The following is a 23,765-nucleotide window of genomic DNA, read 5'->3' as shown; positions in this document are numbered from 1 at the left end:
ACATAAGACAGCTCAATAACAGCTGGCACAAATCCAGTCTTAACATAACGGGTGCAATGAGATCCTGTCCGACGGCTGCTTTGGAAGTCCTACTCGGTCACACACCGCTCCACATATATACAAAAGGAGGCAGCCTTAAGTGCCTTATCACTGAAAACAGTTTCTTCACTCAAGTTGATGCAGGGTAACCTCAGAGGACACCTCGAGATCCTTAAGGACCCATGTCTAAAATTAAAACGGACCTCATACCGACGGAATACAATTTCAACCAACCGTACAAGGTCATATTTAGTAGTAGGGATGATTGGGCCTCTACTAAAAAGAGGAGCCCTAGCCTGGTACACCGATGCTTCAGAGACAGTAAGATCTGGAGTAGGCATGGGCATCAATGGACCAAATAGCCACATCAAATTGCCCCTTAGCTCGGACTTAGCAATTTTCCAAGCAGAAGTTCTTGCTATAATCTTCTGCACCGCTTTGAACCTAGAGAAGGGACAAAAAGGTACATCCATAAACATTTTCACAGACAGTCGGGCCGCCTTAAAGGCAATTCAGGCCTACACGTGTGGCTCCGCACTGATCAGAGAGTGTACCAACAACCTCAGAGAACTCGCTAGGGGCAATGATGTTACCCTATGGTGGGTTCCAGGTGAGGGCAATGAGAAGGCCGACAAGCTGGCCAAAGAGGCAGCAAACACGCCCTTCATTGGACCCCAACCTGGATGTGGACTACAAAAAAGCCACCTAAAACAAATAATCAACAACTGGGAGGCTTCAAAGATAGCCTTACTTTGCTTTCAGGCTACCTAACCGGCCATGTGCCCCTAAAATACCACCTCTTCCACATTGGACAAGCTGAGGATCAAACTTGTCGACTATGCAACGACGAGTCAGAAACTGCTGAACATATACTGTGCAATTGCGTCGCCAGAGGCCGTCTAAGGCACAACGTGTTCGGTAAAACTCCTACCGACATAAAGGTTCAAGACCTCAGGACAATACTAAGGTTCATTGAGGACCTACATTTGCCCTAAACCTGTGGAGGGCTAAAGTTACAATAGATGTTATAGGTTGCGGTAACGAGAGGGGCCGCTCTCCTCAGCCCGGCAGCAATAATAATAATAATAAGGGAGATTTAAACTGTTTGTTTTTCAAATGTGAGGAAATGAAGAAGAGTTTTTAGTGAGACATCTAAGAAACATCTACAAGCCAGCGTCCTGATGTATGTTGAGACCTGATGTTGGGTTCGGTTGGGTTGGGTTGAGTTAGGTTGGATTGGGTTGAGTTAGGTTGGCTTAGCTTAACTTGGAGGAATAGAGAGAGAGGTGTTCCCATTTCCGGGAGGAAGAGGGGGAGCATCCCCCCATCCGGGTAAGAATAAAAACTTTAACATTTCAAAAAGTAAGATCATTTATGTCTCCCAACGGACGATGAGAGACCAGGGAAGAAGTGGAAGGGAGAAGAAGAGGAAGTTTGAACGGGGGAGTAGTAAATGCAGAAGCGTGCTTCCATTTCCGGGAGGAAGAAGGGGAGCAATCCCCTCCAACCGGGTAAGAGTAAAAACTTTAATATTTCAAAAAGTAAGATCTTTTATGTTTCCCAACGGACGATGAGAGACCAGGGAAGAGGTGGAAGGAAGAGGAAGAAAAAGGAGTTTGAGTGGAGGAGTAGGAGGTGGAGAGACGTGTTTCCATTTCCGGGAGGAAGAAGGGGAGCAATCCCCTCCATCCGGGTAAGAGTAAAATTTTTAACTTTTCAAAAAGTAAGACCTCTTATGTGTCCAAACGGGGGGAGAGAAATCGTGGAAGAAGCGGAAGGAAGTATTGACTGATTGACCAGTCGAGGAGATAGAGGAAGAAAAGGGGGGAGATGAAGGGATCTTCAACGAGAGGAAGAATTCTGATGCTTTAAGAAAGGTATGAGGGAGATAAAGAGATAGAGAGGAAAAGGAGTAAAAAGAGAGGAAGGAATCTTATTTCGAACCTGGGAAGAAGAATTCCAATATAAAGCCCGAAGAAATGCCCGAGAGGGCGGTTCCGGGCAGAGGAAAGGGGTTTTTAGTGGGTCGGAGTCTCACAGATGAGCTCCAACCCCACACTATCCGGCCGTCCGAGACCGTTAGGCCGGATGTCTGATAACAGCTTAACTTTGCTTGGTTTAAATTGAATTGGCTCCTGTTGGTTTAGGTTGGATTGGGTTATGTTGCAGGTGAAGATCAATTTCCTGAACCATTATCTGCACAACAAAATTTGGCTGAGAAGGCACACCAGGCTTGAAACTCCAAAACTCCTGCTTGAAGAAGGAAAATAGCTTATTACCTTACCTTTCTTGACTATTTCTTTGATAATAAAAAATTAACGTATCTTAACTAACCAAAAAATAAAGAGTTGGTTTCCGTAGCAGTTTGGTTAATTAAAACGACATCCTTTGTTAAGCAAAAGCAAGGTTGGTTAGACGGTGCATCGACACGGACGCGTGCTGTTCTAAAACTAATTAGAGAGCCGCTGGCAAGTAAGTAGTTCGGTCGACAATTAGCGACACCGCGCCGGTATACGAAATAGCGTTTCAGTCGTCGTTTTCGCGACCCTCCTCGACCGAGACCGTAAAAACGGACGACTAACAATTAGGGAGTAGTTTGCTTTTGTTGGGGGCTTGGCTAATTTACCCGACGAAATAATAAGTTGCAACTCTCGCGCAATTACGTTGGCTAAACTACTTTTTGGATGGCTTAGTGAAGGAAAAAACAACCAATTAGAAACAGACATACTGCTTTAATTCGTTGTTGTTTTGGCGAAAGAACTGTGTTTAATCGTCTACTAACGAAGTTTTAGTTTGTTGTTGAGAATTAAGTTTTGTGGGTTATTTGGTATGGAATAGATTCGTACAAATTCATCGACATCTACTCGGTGTGGAAGCCGTAATTCACCTGTCGTCTCTAACAGGATTTTCTACCTTGGGGTTTCTACTTGGGTACGGGTAGTAATTTTTCCAAATGTTTCCCGCAGCTTACCGGGGTTGACTTATTTATCACTAGGTTAGAAAAATTCGACGTCAAAGCACAAGAACGTACCTTAATAACATTACTTTGTGTTTACTTTAAAATCGCATATTCATATCTAGTACACTGTGTTAATTAATTATCGTACCCGACGTCATCAACGAAGTATGCAACCAATATCACAATATTGGCATTGTAATACGCGATTTGCGTATTTGGTTGCATACTTGCAATGATGATGTCTGGTACGATAATTAATTCGACCGCGTTATACATCACTTGATTAAGTGACATTTTATCGTTTTTGGAGATTTTCATGGTGTCGGGTAGGTAAAGACCTAAACTACTATTTGTTTTAAACGATAAAGCTAAGCGCCAATCACGTTATACGATTTTAGGCCAGTGTCGTTTTCTAGATGTTAGTGTAAAATTAAAAGTTTATGTCTTTTATTTTATATAGAATTTCAGTTTCGGACCTTGGCCATTTTCAGAGACTCTACAAATAGATAACATCTCTCATCTTATCCATTTTACAACCGACAGATATCATAATGTATAACATAAAACAACATGCAAAACAACATAAAATATCACTATGTTGCATATTTTTATTGCATTAAAACTAGAACTATCAATAGAACTAACACCAGTTTAGCCGTCTTGAGAGACGTGGGACTAAATCCGAATATGTCTAGTTCTCAGTCTAGTGTTAGTTCTAGTGGCAGTGGTAGGGCTAGTTAGCATAAGATATTACAATGTTGTATATTTTTATTGAACTAAAACTAGAACGACAACTAAAAACATTAACATTAAAACATTAAAAACAAATAACCTTTAAAGTGAGTCCAAACTTGACGCATTTATCTCAAAAAACCAAAAAGTTCGAACTTTCAACTTTTAATTTTGACATATTTGTCAACTTCATAAAAAATCCTTTAAAATGAGTCCAAACTCGACATATTTAACTTTGATATTAATGGAGATACAATCACTTCCGGTTTGAAACGTCAACGTCAATTTTGACATATTTGGCATCTTCATTAAAATACCTTCAAAATGAGTCCAAAGATGACGCACTTATCTCAAAAAACAAAAAAGTTTAAATAAAAAACTTTAAACCCGAAGTTAGCAACAATGAAGATAGCAATTTAATTTTTAAATATTAATACCAACCTTAATTTTTTATTTTTTTTTGTTATATTTTTGTTTTTGTGACAACTATTGAGACATTTTATAAAAATTTTCGACATTTCAAATCGGAAGTTGCTTATATCTCGAGTAATATTGGAATTAAACGTATCATGTTTGGACTCATTTTAAAGGATTCTTTACGACGATTATAAATATGTCAAAATTGACGTTGACATTCTTAACCGGAAGTTGACCATAACTTCATTAATATTGAAGATAAATATGTCGTGTTTGTACTCATTTTAAAGGATTTTTAATGAAGATTACATATATATCAAAATTGAGGTTGACATTTTAAACCTGAAGTTAGTTATCATATAATAGAGAAATGGACAACTTCATGGTGTTCTTTCATGATGTATTCTTTATTTTATTTATCTCAAAAAACATAAAAGATAGAATAAAAACCATTAAACCCAAAGTTAGCCACAATGAAGATAGCAAATTAATTTTTAAATATTAATACCAACCTTAATTTTTGATTTTTTTTTATTGTATTTTTGTTTTTTATGACAAATATTAAGACATTTTATAAACACAAACCGGAAGTTTAATATTGGAATTAAACGTATCATGTTTGGACTCATTTTAAAGGATTTTTCACGACGATTACAAATATGTCAAAATTGACGTTGACATTCTTAACCGGAAGTTGACCATAACTTCATTAATATTGAAGATAAATATGTCGTGTTTGTACTCATTTTAAAGGATTTTTAATGAAGATTACAAATATGTCAAAATTGAGGTTGACATTTTAAACCTGAAGTTAGTTATCATATAATAGAGAAATGGACAACTTCATGGTGTTCTTTCATGATGTATTCTTTATTCTATTTATCTCAAAAAACATAAAAGATAGAATAAAAACCATTAAACCCAAAGTTAGCCACAATGAAGATAGCAAATTAATTTTTAAATATTAATACCAACCTTAATTTTTGATTTTTTTTTATTGTATTTTTGTTGTTATGACAAATATTAAGACATTTTATAAACACAAACCGGAAGTTTAATATTGGAATTAAACGTATCATGTTTGGACTCATTTTAAAGAATTTTTCACGACGATTACAAATATGTCAAAATTGACGCTGACATTCTTAACCGGAAGTTGACCATAACTTCATTAATATTGAAGATAAATATGTCGAATTTGTACTCATTTTAAAGGATTTTTAATGAAGATTACAAATATGTCAAACTTGACGTTGACATTCTTAACCGGAAGTTGACCATAACTTCATTAATATTGAAGATAAATATGTCGTGTTTGTACTCATTTTAAAGGATTTTTAATGAAGATTACAAATATGTTAAAATTAAGGTTGACATTTTAAACCTGAAGTTAGTTATCATATAATAGAGAAATGGACAACTTCATGGTGTTCTTTCATGATGTATTCTTTATTCTATTTATCTCAAAAAACATAAAAGATAGAATAAAAACCGTTAAACCCAAAGTTAGCCACAATGAAGATAGCAAATTAATTTTTAAATATTAATACCAACCTTAATTTTTGATTTTTTTTTATTGTATTTTTGTTTTTATAACAAATATTAAGACATTTTATAAACACAAACCGGAAGTTTAATATTGGAATTAAACGTATCATGTTTGGACCATAACTTCATTAATATTGAAGATAAATATGTCGAGTTTGTACTCATTTTAAAGGATTTTTAATGAAGATTACAAATATGTCAAAATTGAGGTTGATATTTTAAACCTGAAGTTAGTTATCATATAATAGAAGTTTTATAACTGAAGTTAATCTAGTGTTAGTCACTTTTCCGCACTTTCTTTTTATTTTTAACGTGTTTTTTGTGTCATTTCACATTGATTAAAAAAATCGTCGATTTTTAAGCCACAGTTTCTTAATATTTCTTTTGTTAAAAAAGAGCGTCCTTAATTTCATTTTACAAGTTTTTAAACTTTACTTTTGTAAATTAGTAACTAATAATCTGATTTCGACTTTGATATGTGATCTTTTTTAACAAAATAGAAAAAAATTAAGAAACTTGTTTGTAAAATGGATCAGTATAGAGTCTCTGAGGATGGCCAAAGGCCGAAACTGGTTAGACTTAAATTCTATATAATCTAGTTTTAGTGATTAAATTTATGCAACGACTTACTTCTTGTGCTTTTATGCTTGTGATAGCTGCCATCAGTGTTCTGTGATAAAAATGGACATTCACCAAACAATTTTCATTTGTCGCTTAGTCAAGTGATGCATAACTTTATGATTTTATAAAGAAAATAAGTTCATTAGGAGTTCCCTTTGCGTGAAGTTTTAATTTAGTTATCAGGTTAATTTCTTAAACGTACTTTGAATCTTAATTACAGCTGAACCCCCAAAAGGATCTGGCAAACATAAACAACCGGAACTGCGTAATTAAAAACGAACTGTTGGTGTAGCACGAAGTTTTATTTTTATGTTAAAATTTACATCCTCTCTCTTGGCAAACTTAATTTATTCGGATCGCGTTAGGCGTATTTCGAACTTCTAGATGTTAAATTGATTCCTTGGAAGCGGTGGCTTTGTTCGTCGGCGTCGACCCATTACGGCGTCGCGTAAAACAATCATTTCCTTCGACGTTTCAAAGAAGTTCTTCAATAAGGAACGCAAACTTCCCCATTTCAGGCGACGTCACCTACATATTCATCAGTAGAACAAAATCAATTGAACCCAATATTTTTAAATTCGCCAAAAAAAAAATGTTTTTAAACTAAAAGTATTCAGAAAGTATTCACGTTATCGTTATCCTTTCTCTTCATCCCCTGGACGATTTTCGCCATTACGTTCGCTTCAAGGTAGGATTTGGCTTTTCAGAACCGCGCTCGGAGCCGGTAGTTAAATTCTATTGTTACTGCAGCACCAGAAAGCAAGAAAGAGGGATCATTGAAAACGCGACGGTTATGACGTGAATCGCAAGCCGTTACTGAAAAATTCCCTCCCAGTTTTCTTTGTCGATATAAACGACGACTTCTTTTCTAAATTATTATAAAAAAATTTGTTAAAACTTACTGGTCAGTTGAAACAGTTGAAGTTTCAAATCCCTTATCTCCGCAGTGAGTCTTTCCACCTCCTGGCGATTTTCCTCTTCCCGTTGCTGTTGGTAATTCTCTCCTTTTTCCTGTTCCGGGAGTTCCTGCTGCAGCTGCTGCTGCGTCGAACCTAAAACGCAAAACGAATAAAACGTTCTACATGAATTGAGACTGATTTATATCACGTAATTATTCACACATCATTTTACCTTTAAGTTAAGGTATTAAAAAGAGATGATGTCAAGAAAGTTTTGTGAGTCGTTAAAATTTTCAACGTTAGTAATGGAACTCTATTTGCTTGTTGGAATACATCGTCGGGTTGGAAATCTGCAGGAGACACGTACGTTTGTTGGAAATCGGCCGAAGCGAAGGTAAATAAGGGCGTCATAGTAGCGGTAAGTTATTACAATATGCGACGACTCCCCGTTGCGTTTGACGCAGACATCTGCAATTTCCTGTGTGGTATTCCGAGCCAATTCGCAAATATTTGGTAACTCAGAATTACGTTACACCCGCAAAATTTACATAAAACTTCAAAATTCAAGTTAAAAATCTCTTTTTTATAATACCTAGATAGTCACGTTTATTGCGATGCTACAATTTTTCAAACATTGCACGTGTAACGTGTCCTACGTGATTGACGCGAATTAAACCCCCCCTAGCAACCCCTGGAACGTTCTGGAACGATCGATCGCCGGATATTAAATTATGCGACGACGACGACGTTTTCTGAACTGAAATCCGTCACGATGACCAAAAGAATCATTCGATATCTCAATTTATCACAAAAATTCAATTACTTTATATTACTAAAATACTTAAAGTTTATCGTTGGTATACATATACATATAGTTAAGGGTGTAACGTCGTGACTACTTCATATTAATCAAAAGAGGGGGTCTGGCACCGTGCGAAACTGGTGAGATCAGACACGGTAGAAGGGCATTAACGCCGCAAACACACTGAAGAACACGAGTCCTGCGGTAATAGGATACCGGCGGCATTATGCCAGAGCGGCCTTATCGCTTTAAATATTTATGAGGAGTTTCCCAAGAATGTACTACCATCCATGTCGTTGGCATCGCGGTACAAACAACAATTTATCGATTTTTAACCTTCCACCTCGAACAAAAACTGTTGACGATCAAAAGTAATTTAAATTGTTTAAACTTAAACATTAAAGATTTTATTGTTTCATTAAATTTTCAACGGATTTCTGTGAATTTTGATTGATTTTTAACTTTCCGCTACGAAGGAGAACTTTTACAATCAAGTTTTAATTCAAACCGGAATAATTCAACGATCTTAAAGGGTTAACTTTAAAGACTTCTCTTTAAGACTAATTTAGTCAACTCTACACTTAACATTAAAGTTTTATTGTTTCCTCAAACTTCACTTTGGAGATTATAATTTTTTTGTTGAATTTTTAATAAATTTGTAATACGGTATAATATAATGGACTAATACGGGGAAGGGAGTGTCCGTTATAACCAAATCATAGATTCATATCTCAATAACTAATTGAGATATCATCATGAACCGAGCAGCATTTCTTCATTTCTTCAAAACTTCAAAAATCAGAATTACGAGTTTTTGAACACAACTCTGCAAATTTATAATCATAGATGTTAGATTAAAATTCACTAATCTTTAGAAATTCATATCTCAATAACTAATTGAGATATCATCATAAACTAAACAGCAATTTGAAGCATATTTAGTCAGTATTTAATGTGTTAAAGATCATTTCTTCAAAACTTCAAATTTCGGAATTACGAATTTTTAAATACAACTCTGCAAAGTTTTAATCATAGATTCATATCTCAATAACTAATTGAGGTATCATCATGAACTGAGCAGCAATTTGAAGCTTATTTTGTTGGTATTTAATGTGTTAAAGATCATTTTTTCAAAACCTCAAAAATCAGAATTACGAGTTTTTGAACGCAACTCTGCAAATTTATAATCATAGATGTTAGATTAAAATTCATTAATCTTTAGAAATTCATATCTCAATAACTAATTGAGATATCATCATAAAATAAACAGCAATTTGAAGCATATTTAGTCAGTATTTAATGTGTTAAAGATCATTTCTTCAAAACTTCAAAATTTCGGAATTACGATTTTTTGAATACCACTCTGCAAAGTTTTAATCATAGATTCATATCTCAATAACTAATTGAGGTATCATCATGAACTGAGCAGCAATTTGAAGCTTATTTTGTTGGTATTTAATGTGTTAAAGATCATTTTTTCAAAACTTCAAAAATCAGAATTACGAGTTTTTCAACGCAACTCTGCAAATTTATAATCAGGGATTTTAGATTAAAATTCACTAATCTTTAGAAATTCATATCTCAATAACTAATTGAGATATCATCATAAATTAAACAGCAATTTGAATCATATTTAGTTAACATTTAATGTGTTAAAGATCATTTCTTCAAAACCTCAAATTTCGGAATTACGTATTTTTGAATACAACTCTGCAAAGTTTTAATCATGGATTCATATCTCAATAACTAATTGAGGTATCATCATGAACTGAGCAGTAATTTGAAGCTTATTTTGTTGGTATTTAATGTGTTAAAGATCATTTCTTCAAAACCTCAAAAATTAGAATTACGAGTTTTTGAACGCAACTCTGCAAATTTATAATCATAAATGTTAGATTATAATTCATTAATCTTTAGAAATTGATATCTCAATAACTAATTGAGATATCATCATAAACTAAACAGCAATTTGAAGCATATTTAGTCAGTATTGAGTGTGTTAAAGATCGTATCTTCAAAACTTCAAATTTCGGAATTACGATTTTTCGAATACAATTCTGCAAAGTTTTAATCATAGATTCATATCTCAATAACTAATTTAGGTATCATCATGAACTGGGCAGCAATTTGAAGCTTACTTTGTTGGTATTTAATGTGTTAAAGATCATTTCTTCAAAACCTCAAAAATCAGAATTACGAGTTTTTGAACGCAACTCTGCAAATTTATAATAATAGATGTTAGATTAAAATTCACTAATCTTTAGAAATTCATATCTCAATAACTAATTGAGATATCATCATAAACTAAACAGCAATTTGAATCATATTTAGTTAACATTTAATGTGTTAAAGATTATTTCTTCAAAACTTCAAATTTCGGAATTACGAATTTTTGAATACAACTCTGCAAAGTTTTAATCATAGATTCATATCTCAATAACTAATTGAGATATCATCATGAACTGAGCAGCAATTTGAAGCTTATTTTGTTGGTATTTAATGTGTTAAAGATCATTTCTTCAAAACCTCAAAAATCAGAATTACGAGTTTTTGAACGCAACTCTGCAAATTTATAACAATAGATGTTAGATTAAAATTCATTAATCTTTAGAAATTCATATCTCAATAACTAATTGAGATATCATCATAAATTAAACAGCAATTTGAATCATATTTAGTTAACATTTAATGTGTTAAAGATCATTTCTTCAAAACCTCAAATTTCGGAATTACGTATTTTTGAATACAACTCTGTAAAGTTTTAATCATGGATTCGTATCTCAATAACTAATTGAGGTATCATCATGAACTGAGCAGCAATTTGAAGCTTATTTTGTTGGTTTTTAATGTGTTAAAGATCATTTCTTCAAAACTTCAAAAATCAGAATTACGAGTTTTTGAACGCAACTCTGCAAATTTATAATCATAGATGTTAGATTAAAATTCACTAATCTTTAGAAATTTATATCTCAATAACTAATTGTGATATCATCATAAAATAAACAGCAATTTGAAGCATGTTTAGTCAGTATTTAATGTGTTAAAGATCATTTCTGCAAAACATCAAATTTCGGAATTACGATTTTTTGAATACAACTCTGCAAAGTTTTAATCATAGATTTATATCTCAATAACTAATTGAGGTATCATCATGAACTGAGCAGCAATTTGAAGCTTATTTTGTTGGTATTTAATGTGTTAAAGATCATTTCTTCAAAACCTCAAAAATCAGAATTACGAGTTTTTGAACGCAACTCTGCAAATTTATAATCATAGATGTTAGATTAAAATAAACTAATCTTTAGAAATTCATATCTCAATAACTAATTGAGATATCATCATAAATTAAACAGCAATTTGAATCATATTTAGTTAACATTTAATGTGTTAAAGATCATTTCTTCAAAACCTCAAATTTCGGAATTACGGTTTTTTGAATACAACTCTGCAAAGTTTTAATCATAGATTCATATCTCAATAACTAATTGAGATATCATCATAAACTAAACAGCAATTTGAAGCATATTTAGTCACTATTTAATGTGTTAAAGATCATTTCTCCAAAACGTCCAATTTCGGAATTACGATTTTTTGAATACAACTCTGCAAAGTTTTAATCATAGATTCATATCTCAATAACTAATTGAGGTATCATCATGAACTGAACAGCAATTTGAAGCTTATTTTGTTGGTATTTAATGTGTTAAAGATCATTTCTTCAAAACCTCAAAAATCAGAATTACGAGTTTTTGAACGCAACTCTGCAAATTTATAATAATGGATGTTAGATTAAAATTCACTAATCTTTAGAAATTCATATCTCAATAACTAATTGAGATATCATCATAAAATAAACAGCAATTTGAAGAATATTTAGTCAGTTTTTAATGTGTTAAAGATCATTTCTTCAAAACTTCAAATTTCGGAATTACGATTTTTTGAATACAACTCTGCACATTTATAATTATATATCTTAGAATAAAAATCTCAATAACTAATAGAGATATCGTCATGAAGTGAAAAATAATTTAAAGAAAATTTATTGAGCATTAGTTATGTTGAAGATCACTTCTTCAAAACTTTAAGTTCTATGTTTGATCAAATTAAAATAAAAAAAAAATCTTTTACTCCTTAATTATTTGGAAATAAAAATTGAAACTTTTCGAGGTTATTAAAGAATGTCTGGTGTTGGATTAACTAAAGTTTTAAGTTTCCCAGGTAAATAGTTCCCTTCATACTTTCAACATTATTGGATCTTTAATGAAAATGAATCTTTTTTCACCGAAATTATTTGGAATATTTCTTTTTCATCATTATCAAATAGTTTAAGTATGTAATTTTGGTTTAAACGGGGTTTAAGTTGAACTGCGATTATTCGGGCAAAGGTTGCACCACGCCCGGATTGGTTTGCCAACTTTACGACGTTCCCAATTACCAACGTCTGGAAGCGAGTTCGAATTTTCGGGCAATATCTCTTTAACTATTCGGGGCGTGCATAATTCCGTGGAGGAACGCGTTCACGAACTAAACTTCGTCGCGTAAACGTCTTCCGGTACCTCGCCAAAACGCGAAATTATCCCTCGCTTACTCCCCGAACACGAAAACCGCTTAATTCATTTTAATACTTTGATAGAGTCTTGAAAGAAAAAACAAATTCCTTAACATCTAAGATATCCTTTTAGCTAACATTGAATCAATTTAATCACTTTGCAATTAAACGGTATGGAGGCATAAGTGTGGAGAAGCAATTTGCAGTAATAGCTAGATAACCCATGGTTCTCTTTGGAGGGTGTGTACTAGGTTTCTGTATCGCTATACCAAATCGAGCCGCAATCAACCCTTAGGCTATGTTAACTGTAACGATGCGGGGAGGGCTAAGATGAAAATTGAGATTGCGGATATGCGAGCGGAGCTCTCGTGTTTACAAGCCTGTTAACGAATTTTGATTGGTCGGGGGTTGTTATCTGGGCGAATTCTATGGCACGATGGTGGCTGTAAATTTCGGTTCCAACACCCCTCCCGCTAGCCCCCTTTCAACCGACTAATTACACCGTCGATCAAATCGAAACCACCAACACCACGAAAACGACTAACCAAACCCAAACTTTTTTTTAGCCAATTTATCGTAATCTTGATTTCATTGCATCCCACGTTAAACATTCCATTTTTTTGTGGTTATGAAATTGTAATTACCTTGCCATAAATCTCTTTTTGAAGTGGGCAATTTACAGATTAAATGGGGAATTTTCAAATAAAAATTAACGATTTGTTTTTTTTTTTAAGATTTGATAATAGTTGACTGAGTGAGAGAAGGTTCGTGATACGTTCGTCGTATTTGTCGTTGTAATCCAACCTCAAAAGGCAAACACGGCGCTTCATTAGCCGTACACGAAACGGGGTATTGTTTCAGTCGACACCGGGATCCCCCTCTGAAATTAGTACCTTATCGATCACTCTATTGGCCATCCGTGAATTTGTCCTCCCAAACGATCGCTTTACGTTACACATGCTATAACAAGATTTCGTTTAGTTTATAAAGCACCTTTCAGATGTTTTACGAAATAAGATTTGACACATTTGCTTTCACCAACAATTATTTAAATGATTGTAACATATTGAATGACACATTTGAGGATTTGAATACAATTCTGAGTAAGATATCATCATCAACTGAGCAGCGATTTGAAGTATATTTAGTTAACATTTAATGTGTTAAAGATCATTTCTTCAAAACTTCACATTTCGGAATTGCGGTTTTTTGAATACAACTCTGCAAAGTTTTAATCATAGATTCATATCTCAATAACTAATTGAGGTATCATCATGAACTGAGCAGCGATTTAAAGCTTATTTAGTTAGCATTTAATGTGTTAAAAATCATTTCTTCAAAACTTCAAAAATCAGAATTACAAATTTTTGAACGCAACTATGCAAAGTTATAATCATAAATGTTAGATTAAAATTCATTAATCTTTAGAAATTCATATCTCAATAACTAATTGTGATATCATCATAAACTAAACAACAATTTGAAGCATATTTAGTCAGCATTTAATGTGTTAAAGATCATTTCTTCAAAACTTCACATTTCGGAATTGCGGTTTTTTGAATACAACTCTGCAAAGTTTTAATCATAGATTCATATCTCAATAACTAATTGAGGTATCATCATGAACTGAGCAGCGATTTAAAGCTTATTTAGTTAGCATTTAATGTGTTAAAAATCATTTCTTCAAAACTTCAAAAATCAGAATTACAAATTTTTGAACGCAACTATGCAAAGTTATAATCATAAATGTTAGATTAAAATTCATTAATCTTTAGAAATTCATATCTCAATAACTAATTGTGATATCATCATAAACTAAACAGCAATTTGAAGTATATTTAGTTAGCATTTAATGTGTTAAAGATCATTTCTTCAAAACTTCAAATTTCGGAATTACGATTTTTTGAATACAACTCTACAAAGTTTTAATCATTGATTCATATCTCAATAACTAATTGAGGTATCATCATGAACTGAGCAGCAATTTGAAGCATATTTAGTTAGTATTTAATGTGTTAAAGGTCATTTCTTCAAAACTTAAAAAATCAGAATTACCAGTTTTTGAACGCAACTCTGCAAAGTTATAATCATAGATGTTAGATTAAAATTCATTAATCTTTAGAAATTCATATCTCAATAACTAATTGAGATATCATCATAAACTAAACAGCAATTTGAAGCTTATTTAGTTAACAATTAATGTGTTAAAGATCATTTCTTCAAAACTTCAAATTTCGGAATTACGATTTTTTGAATACAACTCTGTAAAGTTTTAATCATAGATTCATATCTCAATAACTAATTGAGGTATCATCATGAACTTAGCAGCAATTTAAAGCTTATTTAGTTAGTATTTAATGTGTTAAAGATCATTTCTTCAAAACTTCAAAAATCAGAATTACCAGTTTTTGAACGCAACTCTGCAAAGTTATAATCATAGATGTTAGATTAAAATTCATTAATCTTTAGAAATTCATATCTCAATAACTAATTGAGATATCATCATAAACTAAACAGCAATTTGAAGCTTATTTAGTTAACAATTAATGTGTTAAAGATCATTTCTTCAAAACTTCAAATTTCGGAATTACGATTTTTTGAATACAACTCTGCAAAGTTTTAATCATAGATTCATATCTCAATAAGTAATTGAGGTATCATCATGAACTGAGCAGCAATTTGAAGCTTATTTTGTTGGTATTTAATGTGTTAAAGATAATTTCTTCAAAACCTCAAAAATCAGAATTACGAGTTTTTGAACGCAACTCTGCAAATTTAATGTTAGATTAAAATTCATTAATCTTTAGAAATTCATATCTCAATAACTAATTGAGATATCATCATAAACTAAACAGCAATTTGAAGCATATTTAGTTATCATTTAATGTGTTAAAGATCATTTCTTCAAAACTTCAAATTTCGGAATTACGATTTTTTGAATACAACTCTGCAAAGTTCTAATCATAGATTCATATCTCAATAACTAATTGAGATATCATCATAAACTGAGCAGCAATTTGAAGCTTATTTTGTTGGTATTTAATGTGTTAAAGATCATTTCTTCAAAACCTCAAAAATCAGAATTACGAGTTTTTGAACGCAACTCTGCAAATTTATAATAATAGATGCTAGATTAAAATTCATTAATCTTTAGAAATTCATATCTCAATAATTAATTGAGATATCATCATAAACTAAACAGCAATTTGAAGCATATTTAGTTAACATTTAATGTGTTATAGATCATTTCTTCAAAACTTCAAATTTAGGAATTACGATTTTTTGAATACAACTCTGCAAAGTTTCAATCATTGATTCATATCTCAATAACTAATTGAGGTATCATCATGAACTTATCAGCAATTTAAAGCTTATTTAGTTAGTATTTAATGTGTTAAAGATCATTTCTTCAAAACTTCAAAAATCAGAATTATCAGTTTTTGAACGCAACTCTGCAAATTTATAATCATAGATGTTAGATTAAAATTCATTAATATTTAGAAATTCATATCTCAATAACTAATTGAGATATCATCATAAACTAAACAGCAATTTGAAGCATATTTAGTTAGCATTTAATGTGTTAAAGATCATTTCTTCAAAACTTCAAATTTCGGAATTACGATTTTTTGAATACAACTCTGCAAAGTTTTAATCATAGATTCAGATCTCAATAACTAATTGAGGTATCATCATGAACGAAGTAGCAATTTAAAGCTTATTCAGTTAGTATTTAATGTGTTATAGAATGAGTGGTCGCCAGAAATTTTTTGTTGCTATTTTCCTTGGAAACGAATTTAAAGTACGGCAACAAAATATTGTCTATGTAAATATACTAGAAACTCGCCGGGTGGTATATAAGATTTTTCCGTATATAAGTCAGCTTGGAGGTGGGCTACAATTCAAGTAGACGACAACGAAGCGGAACGTAAAATATAATGTAAACACTCGGAACCTATCTGCCTTCGTCGTCTAAATGAAAGCTTTCCTTTTATGTGTATGAGATGTTTTGCAATTTTACTTGGTAAAAATTTTTCTCCTTTGCATAAATATTATTAATAAAAGTACTTTATTGATATTTGTTGTTGGTCTTATTTTGGTCGCTTGGTTTTATTTTAATTCATGAATATTAAAAAGTATCGAATGTGGGCATGTGAAAATTTGTTGTACGCAAATAATGAGTGGTTTTGGGTCGTAAAATCCAATTTGAGTCATATTTGCATTTCCATTTCAAAGTCCACCCAGGCATTAATGATGTTTTCATTAAAAATTGAAACATTTACTTCGAATAATGTAACAAAAATTAGCGATGGTGCCAAAATTCAATTTCAACTAATTTAACTGATTTTTTTTTCTCGAACAGTACATTTATCTTTCCGCCGATTCAACGATATTTTTCCGGATTAATTTAATTCGCTTTATTCCGTGCAATTCGTTGTGTCAGCGGTTGCGGTTGATATATTCGAGTAATTTTTGGATATATATATCTTTTTTTTAATTCATTAAATTTTAAACACAAACAGTTAAGCTAGAAAAAAGTTTTAGGTTATCTTTTAACCGTAACCTTTTAAAATTCAACCCTAATTTATCCAAAAGCCAACTTTCGCGGCGTCATCTTTCATTAGCCAAAGCAAACTTTACCCCGCAAAATGGTAATTCATCCGGCTAAAGTTTATTGCGAGGAAGCTTCTTCGTTTCAACGCAGAGATCTCATCCGCTCTCTCTTTCACCCTCCTTCAATTTATCCCTACAGGTTTATTTCTCTTCTTTAAATACGGTTTAATACGTAAAAAGAAATACGTGAAGGAAAAGTTTGCGAAAGTTAAGTGTGATTTGCTTACCTGGAACTTCTTGTTGTGAATCTTGATCATCACCATCTGAATCTAAGGTGTTTAAACCGCACCGGCTTAAAAATAATATGCTTATTAAACTTAAAGAACAGACGACCAGAAGTAATCGTGTCATTAGTCGCATTCCTAATAATCGAACCATTACTGTTCTTCTTTTTCTGTAACAAATCGTAAAAAAGACTTCATCAGAAAGAACTTGATCAACGAATGTAGTAATTGAGCAATTTGGCAACTTGAAAGTTCGAAAATGTTCGAACACGCTCGTGGTAAAGTGTTGAGTGTCCTCGGGGGGAGATCGAGGAAGCCGCAAAATTGCAATTAAATAGGGCACCGCGTCGAGGTGTCAAGGATGCGACGATCCTTGTAATTTGTTCCCTATCCATTCTTGACACCAAAAGGTTCAAGTTCTTTTACCTTTAAATAAATTTATATGAATAAGGAAAGTTTCGGAGAATTTATACGATATATATTGCCTTTATCAAATTCATATCTCAATAACTAATTGAGATATCATCGTAAACTAAACAGCAATTTGAAGCATATTTAGTTAGCATTTAATGTGTTAAAGATCATTTCTTCAAAACCTCAAATTTCGGAATTACGAATTTTTGAATACAACTCTGCAAAGTTTTAATCATTGATTCATATCTCAATAACTAATTGAGGTATCATCATGAACTGAGCAGCAATTTGAAGCTTATTTAGTTAGTATTTAATGTGTTAAAGGTCATTTCTTCAAAACTTCAAAAATCAGAATTACCAGTTTTTGAACGCAACTCTGCAAAGTTATAATCATAGATGTTAGATTAAAATTCATTAATCTTTAGAAATTCGTATCTCAATAACTAATTGAGATATCATCGTAAACTAAACAGCAATTAGAAGCATATTTAGTTAGCATTTAATGTGTTAAAGATCATTTCTTCAAAACTTCAAATTTCGGAATTACGATTTTTTGAATACAACTGTGTAAAGTTTTAATCATTGATTCATATCTCAATAACTAATTGAGGTATCATCATGAACTGAGCAGCAATTTGAAGCTTATTTAGTTAGTATTTAATGTGTTAAAGGTCATTTCTTCAAAACTTCAAAAATCAGAATTACCTGTTTTTGAACGCAACTCTGCAAAGTTATAATCATAGATGTTAGATTAAAATTCATTAATCTTTAGAAATTCATATCTCAATAACTAATTGAGATATCATCGTAAACTAAACAGCAATTAGAAGCATATTTAGTTAGCATTTAATGTGTTAAAGATCATTTCTTCAAAACTTCAAATTTCGGAATTACGGTTTTTTGAATACAACTCTGCAAAGTTTTAATCATAGATGTTAGATTAAAATTTATTAATCTTTACAAATTCATATCTCAATAACTAATTGAGATATCATCATAAACTAAACAGCAATTTGAAGCATATTTAGTTAGCATTTAATGTGTTAAAGATCATTTCTTAAAAATTTCAAATTTCGGAATTACGATTTTTTGAATACAACTCTGCAAAGTTTTAATCATAGATTCATATCTCAATTACTAATTGAGGTATCATCATGAACGAAGTAGCAATTTAAAGCTTATTTAGGTAGTATTTAATGTGTTAAAGGTCATTTCTTCAAAACTTCAAAAATCAGAATTACCAGTTTTTGAACGCAACTCTGCAAAGTTATAATCATAGATGTTAGATTAAAATTCATTAATCTTTAGAAATTCATATCTCAATAACTAATTGAGATATCATCGTAAACTAAACAGCAATTAGAAGCATATTTAGTTAGCATTTAATGTGTTGAAGATCATTTCTTCAAAACTTCAAATTTCGGAATTACGGTTTTTTGAATACAACTCTGCAAAGTTTTAATCATAGATGTTAGATTAAAATTTATTAATCTTTACAAATTCATATCTCAATAACTAATTGAGTTATCATCATAAACTAAACAGCAATTTGAAGCTTATTTAGTTAACATTTAATGTGTTAAAGATCATTTTTTCAAAACTTCAAAAATCAGAATTACCAGTTTTTGAACGCAACTCTGCAAAGTTATAATCATAGATGTTAGATTAAAATTCATTAATCTTTAGAAATTCATATCTCAATAACTAATTGAGTTATCATCATAAACTAAACAGCAATTTGAAGCTTATTTAGTTAACATTTAATGTGTTAAAGATCATTTTTTCAAAACTTCAAAAATCAGAATTACCAGTTTTTGAACGCAACTCTGCAAAGTTATAATCATAGATGTTAGATTAAAATTCATTAATCTTTAGAAATTCATATCTCAATAACTAATTGAGATATCATCATAAACTAAACAGCAATTTGAAGCTTATTTAGTTAACATTTAATGTGTTAAAGATCATTTTTTCAAAACTTCAAAAATCAGAATTACCAGTTTTTGAACGCAACTCTGCAAAGTTATAATCATAGATGTTAGATTAAAATTCATTAATCTTTAGAAATTCATATCTCAATAACTAATTGAGATATCATCATAAACTAAACAGCAATTTGAAGCTTATTTAGTTAGCATTTAATGTGTTAAAGATCATCGAGGAAGCCGCAAAATTGCAATTAAATAGGGCACCGCGTCGAGGTGTCAAGGATGCGACGATCCTTGTAATTTGTTCCCTATCCATCCTTGACACCAAAAGGTTCAAGATCTTTTACCTTTAAATAAATTCATACGAATAAGGAAAGTTTCGGAGAATTTATACGATATATATTGCCTTTATCAGTTTCGAAACATTCCCAGATTCAGATTCAGTGGGAAACTTTCATTGTTGAACTTGCTCAAGAACACGGAGGTATTGTTTAAATTATGCTCTTCGAATTATTTTACTTTTAAATTAAATTAAGAACTTTTCTTACCTGATCTATTTCATTTCTAGGCACCAACTAAAACTATTGACGTTTATTTACTTTAGATAGAAGATAAAAAGATTATAAAAAGAGATTAAAGTTTTTATCAAATTGAGTTAAAAATGAACAAATCTCCCATATTACTATCAAAATAACATCATTTAAGCTAAATGAATACTAAATACCCGGTTTAATAACCGGGAAATATCAGTAATAACGGTGATACACCCTAAATTAGCTCTCTTTGTGAATTTATAATTGAATTACCTGTTCATATGTGAAACCATCACCGCGACGCGACGCGACGCGGTGATATTTAATTATAAAAAAATATTTACTATTTCAATATAAACCAAATTAATTTTCAATTTCCTTTATTGTTTATTGCAATAAATTTTAATAAAACAGTATCGATACCCATATTAATAGTTAATAAGATTTGAGTTTAGATGAAGCTTCAACTGAGAAGTCACCATAGAAGCGTACAGCTTGAGATAGATATTTCCCATGTTCTCAAGGGAAATAAAGCCCAAAACTTTCCCTCCCTATACAGGGAACTTCGTCTCGGAACGTCGGATGTGTACGAATCCGGGCAACAGGGATATTACAATTTTCAATTTCCTCTTTCTCGTCGAAAAAAAATCACCTTTTTTGTTGCACCAAGTTAAAAATGCTTACCTGCTCGGTGTCCCTACATTCCTTTCGTTCATATCAGCCTGTTTCAATCCCAAACTCCTCCTACAAAAAAAAATAATAATAAAAAATCATATAAATAACACATCTTTGTATTCATACTAAGTATGAATAACACACGCAGATAAATCAAGGTTTATGTAGCTTAAATCCAAGCTGGAAGATATAAATTAAGGGTGCTGTGTTTTAATAAGGGCTCGTTTAAATTAAGCGGAAGATTCTTGAGCAATTAATAACCATCTCGTTTATTAACAACAAAACAAACCGATAAGATAAATTAATAAGATAAATTAATAAGACAAATTAATAAGACAAATTACGAAGATAAATTGATCGAATTTCCTCTAATTTATGAAATATCCCAATCGGTTTTGTATATAAACCACTCGAAACTCTCGCTCTAAATACAACCGTAGAGCTTTGTTTGGAAACTACACTACGAATTGTTCGTATTAATTATCTAGATTATGATTCAAAACCGATTGTTCGTATTATAATCGAATAGAACACGTAAATGATCATAAATCGTTGTATTAAAAGTAGAAAATTATGATTGACTTAGTACAATTTCGTTTGAAATCGTGTAAAATCAAGCGAACTCCTATACGGTCCGACGCTTCCACCAAATTGCCGGAAGCACTCATGTAAATTACCGAAAATTTTCTGCCAGACAACTTCAAATGTTTCTTTTTATTCAACTTGTGGTTATATTATCATAAAATAGCTTTTTATATAAAGTGTTTTATATTTTTTCGTCAAGTTTTCATATAAAAGTACACAAGTAGAATGGTGTGGTAGTAAATATTCCGGATCATAAACTGATCCTCAATACCGTACGAACGAGCATCGTCGTAAAAGTGGGACGAAGAATTTAATAAAAGGAAATAGAACGATCGATATCCCCCGTCAAATGGACCTGCACAAGACCATGACGCTGTGTCGCGACGTCGCATTCGCATGCAGGTCTTCATTTATACTTCATACACAAAATTATACAAAAATCTATATTTGTATACTTTCTGTATAACATGCATGAAATAACGGTTCAAATTTTATGTTCAACAAAATTTCAACGAGACTGATAAAATAAGACTCGAGAATTATCAAAACGCAAAAAAAATGTGGGATGATTATTTATGACAGTTAGGAAGTAATTTTGATATCAAATTAAAGCTAAAACATTCCTCTTTAAAATGATATATAAAACATTATTAGTTGGATTATAAAAATTCTTAGATAAAAGAAGTAGAAATTTTATTACTTTTTATCTTAATCATGAAATATTAAAATGCAGCTTGAAACTTAAAAAGGCATGGGATTGTTGTTTATGATAATTAAGAAGTAATTTTGATATCAAATTAAAGCTAAAACATTCCTCTTTAAAATGATATATAAAACATGTTTAGTTGTATTATAAAAATTCTTAGATAAAAGAAGTTGAAATTTTATTACTTTTTATCTTAATGATGAAATATCAAAATGCAGCTTGAAACTTAAAAAAACGTGGGATTGTTGTTTATGATAATTAAGAAGTGATTTTGATATCAAATTAAAGCTAAAACATTCCTCTTTAAAATGATATATAAAACATGTTTAGTTGTATTATAAAAATTCTTAGATAAAAGAAGTTGAAATTTTATTACTTTTTATCTTAATCATGAAATATTAAAATGCAGCTTGAAACTTAAAAAAGCATGGGATTGTTGTTTATGATAATTAAGAAGTAACTTTGATATCAAATTAAAGCTAAAACATTCCTCTTTAAAATGATATATAAAACATTATTAGTTGTATTATAAAAATTCTTAGATAAAAGAAGTTGAAATTTTATTACTTTTTATCTTAATGATGAAATATCAAAATGCAGGTTAAAACTTAAAAAAAACGTAGGATGGTTATTTATGACAATTAAGAAGTAATTTTGATATCAAATTAAAGCTAAAACATTCCTCTTTAAAATGATATATAAAACATGTTTAGTTGTATTATAAAAATTCTTAGATAAAAGAAGTTGAAATGTTATTACTTTTTATCTTAATGATGAAATATCAAAATGCAGCTTGAAACTTAAAAAAACGTGGGATTGTTGTTTATGATAACTAAGAAGTAACTTTGATATCAAATTAAAGCTAAAACATTCCTCTTTAAAATGATATATAAAAACATTATTAGTTAGATTATGAAAATTCTTAGATAAAAGAAGTTGAAGTTTTATTACTTTTTATCTTAATCATGAAATATCAAAATGCAGCTTGAAACTTAAAAAAGCATGGGATTGTTGTTTATGATAATTAAGAAGTAATTTTGATATCAAATTAAAGCTAAAGCATTCCTCTTTAAAATGATATATAAAACATTGTTAGTTGGATTATAAAAATTCTTAGATAAAAGAAGTTGAAATTTTATTACTTTTCATCTTAATCATGAAATATCAAAATGCAGCTTGAAACTTAAAAAAGCATGGGATTGTTGTTTATGATAATTAAGAAGTAATTTTGATATCAAATTAAAGCTAAAACATTCCTCTTTAAAATGATATATAAAATATTATTAGTTGTATTATAAAAATTCTTAGATAAAAGAAGTTGAAATTTTATTACTTTTTATCTTAATCATGAAATATTAAAATGCAGCTTGAAACTTAAAAAAGCATGGGATTGTTGTTTATGATAATTAAGAAGTAACTTTGATATCAAATTAAAGCTAAAACATTCCTCTTTAAAATGATATATAAAACATGTTTAGTTGTATAATAAAAATTCTTAGATAAAAGAAGTTGAAATTTTA

At 31.0% G+C, this 23,765-nt stretch overlaps 1 protein-coding gene across 1 annotated transcript in view; it reads right to left on the bottom strand.

The window, feature by feature from the left end:
* The window catches only part of LOC111422984 (Chondroitin sulfate N-acetylgalactosaminyltransferase), a 69,385-nt gene that overhangs the window by 7,668 nt on the left and 37,952 nt on the right, over positions 1-23,765 (bottom strand). Inside the window, exons 3-5 of the mRNA XM_071199290.1 lie at positions 20,964-21,023; positions 17,408-17,574; positions 7,219-7,368 (exon numbers count right to left, since the gene is read on the bottom strand). Coding sequence (XP_071055391.1) covers positions 7,219-7,368; positions 17,408-17,574; positions 20,964-20,995 — 349 coding nt within the window. The 5' untranslated portion in view covers positions 20,996-21,023. The remainder of the gene's footprint in view (positions 1-7,218; positions 7,369-17,407; positions 17,575-20,963; positions 21,024-23,765) is intronic.

This window comes from Onthophagus taurus, chromosome 10 (assembly GCF_036711975.1).
Source record: "Onthophagus taurus isolate NC chromosome 10, IU_Otau_3.0, whole genome shotgun sequence".
NCBI lineage: Eukaryota > Metazoa > Arthropoda > Insecta > Coleoptera > Scarabaeidae > Onthophagus > Onthophagus taurus.
The sequence above is the reverse complement of the archived record's forward strand: the minus strand, read 5'-3'. Positions and strand labels throughout refer to the sequence as shown.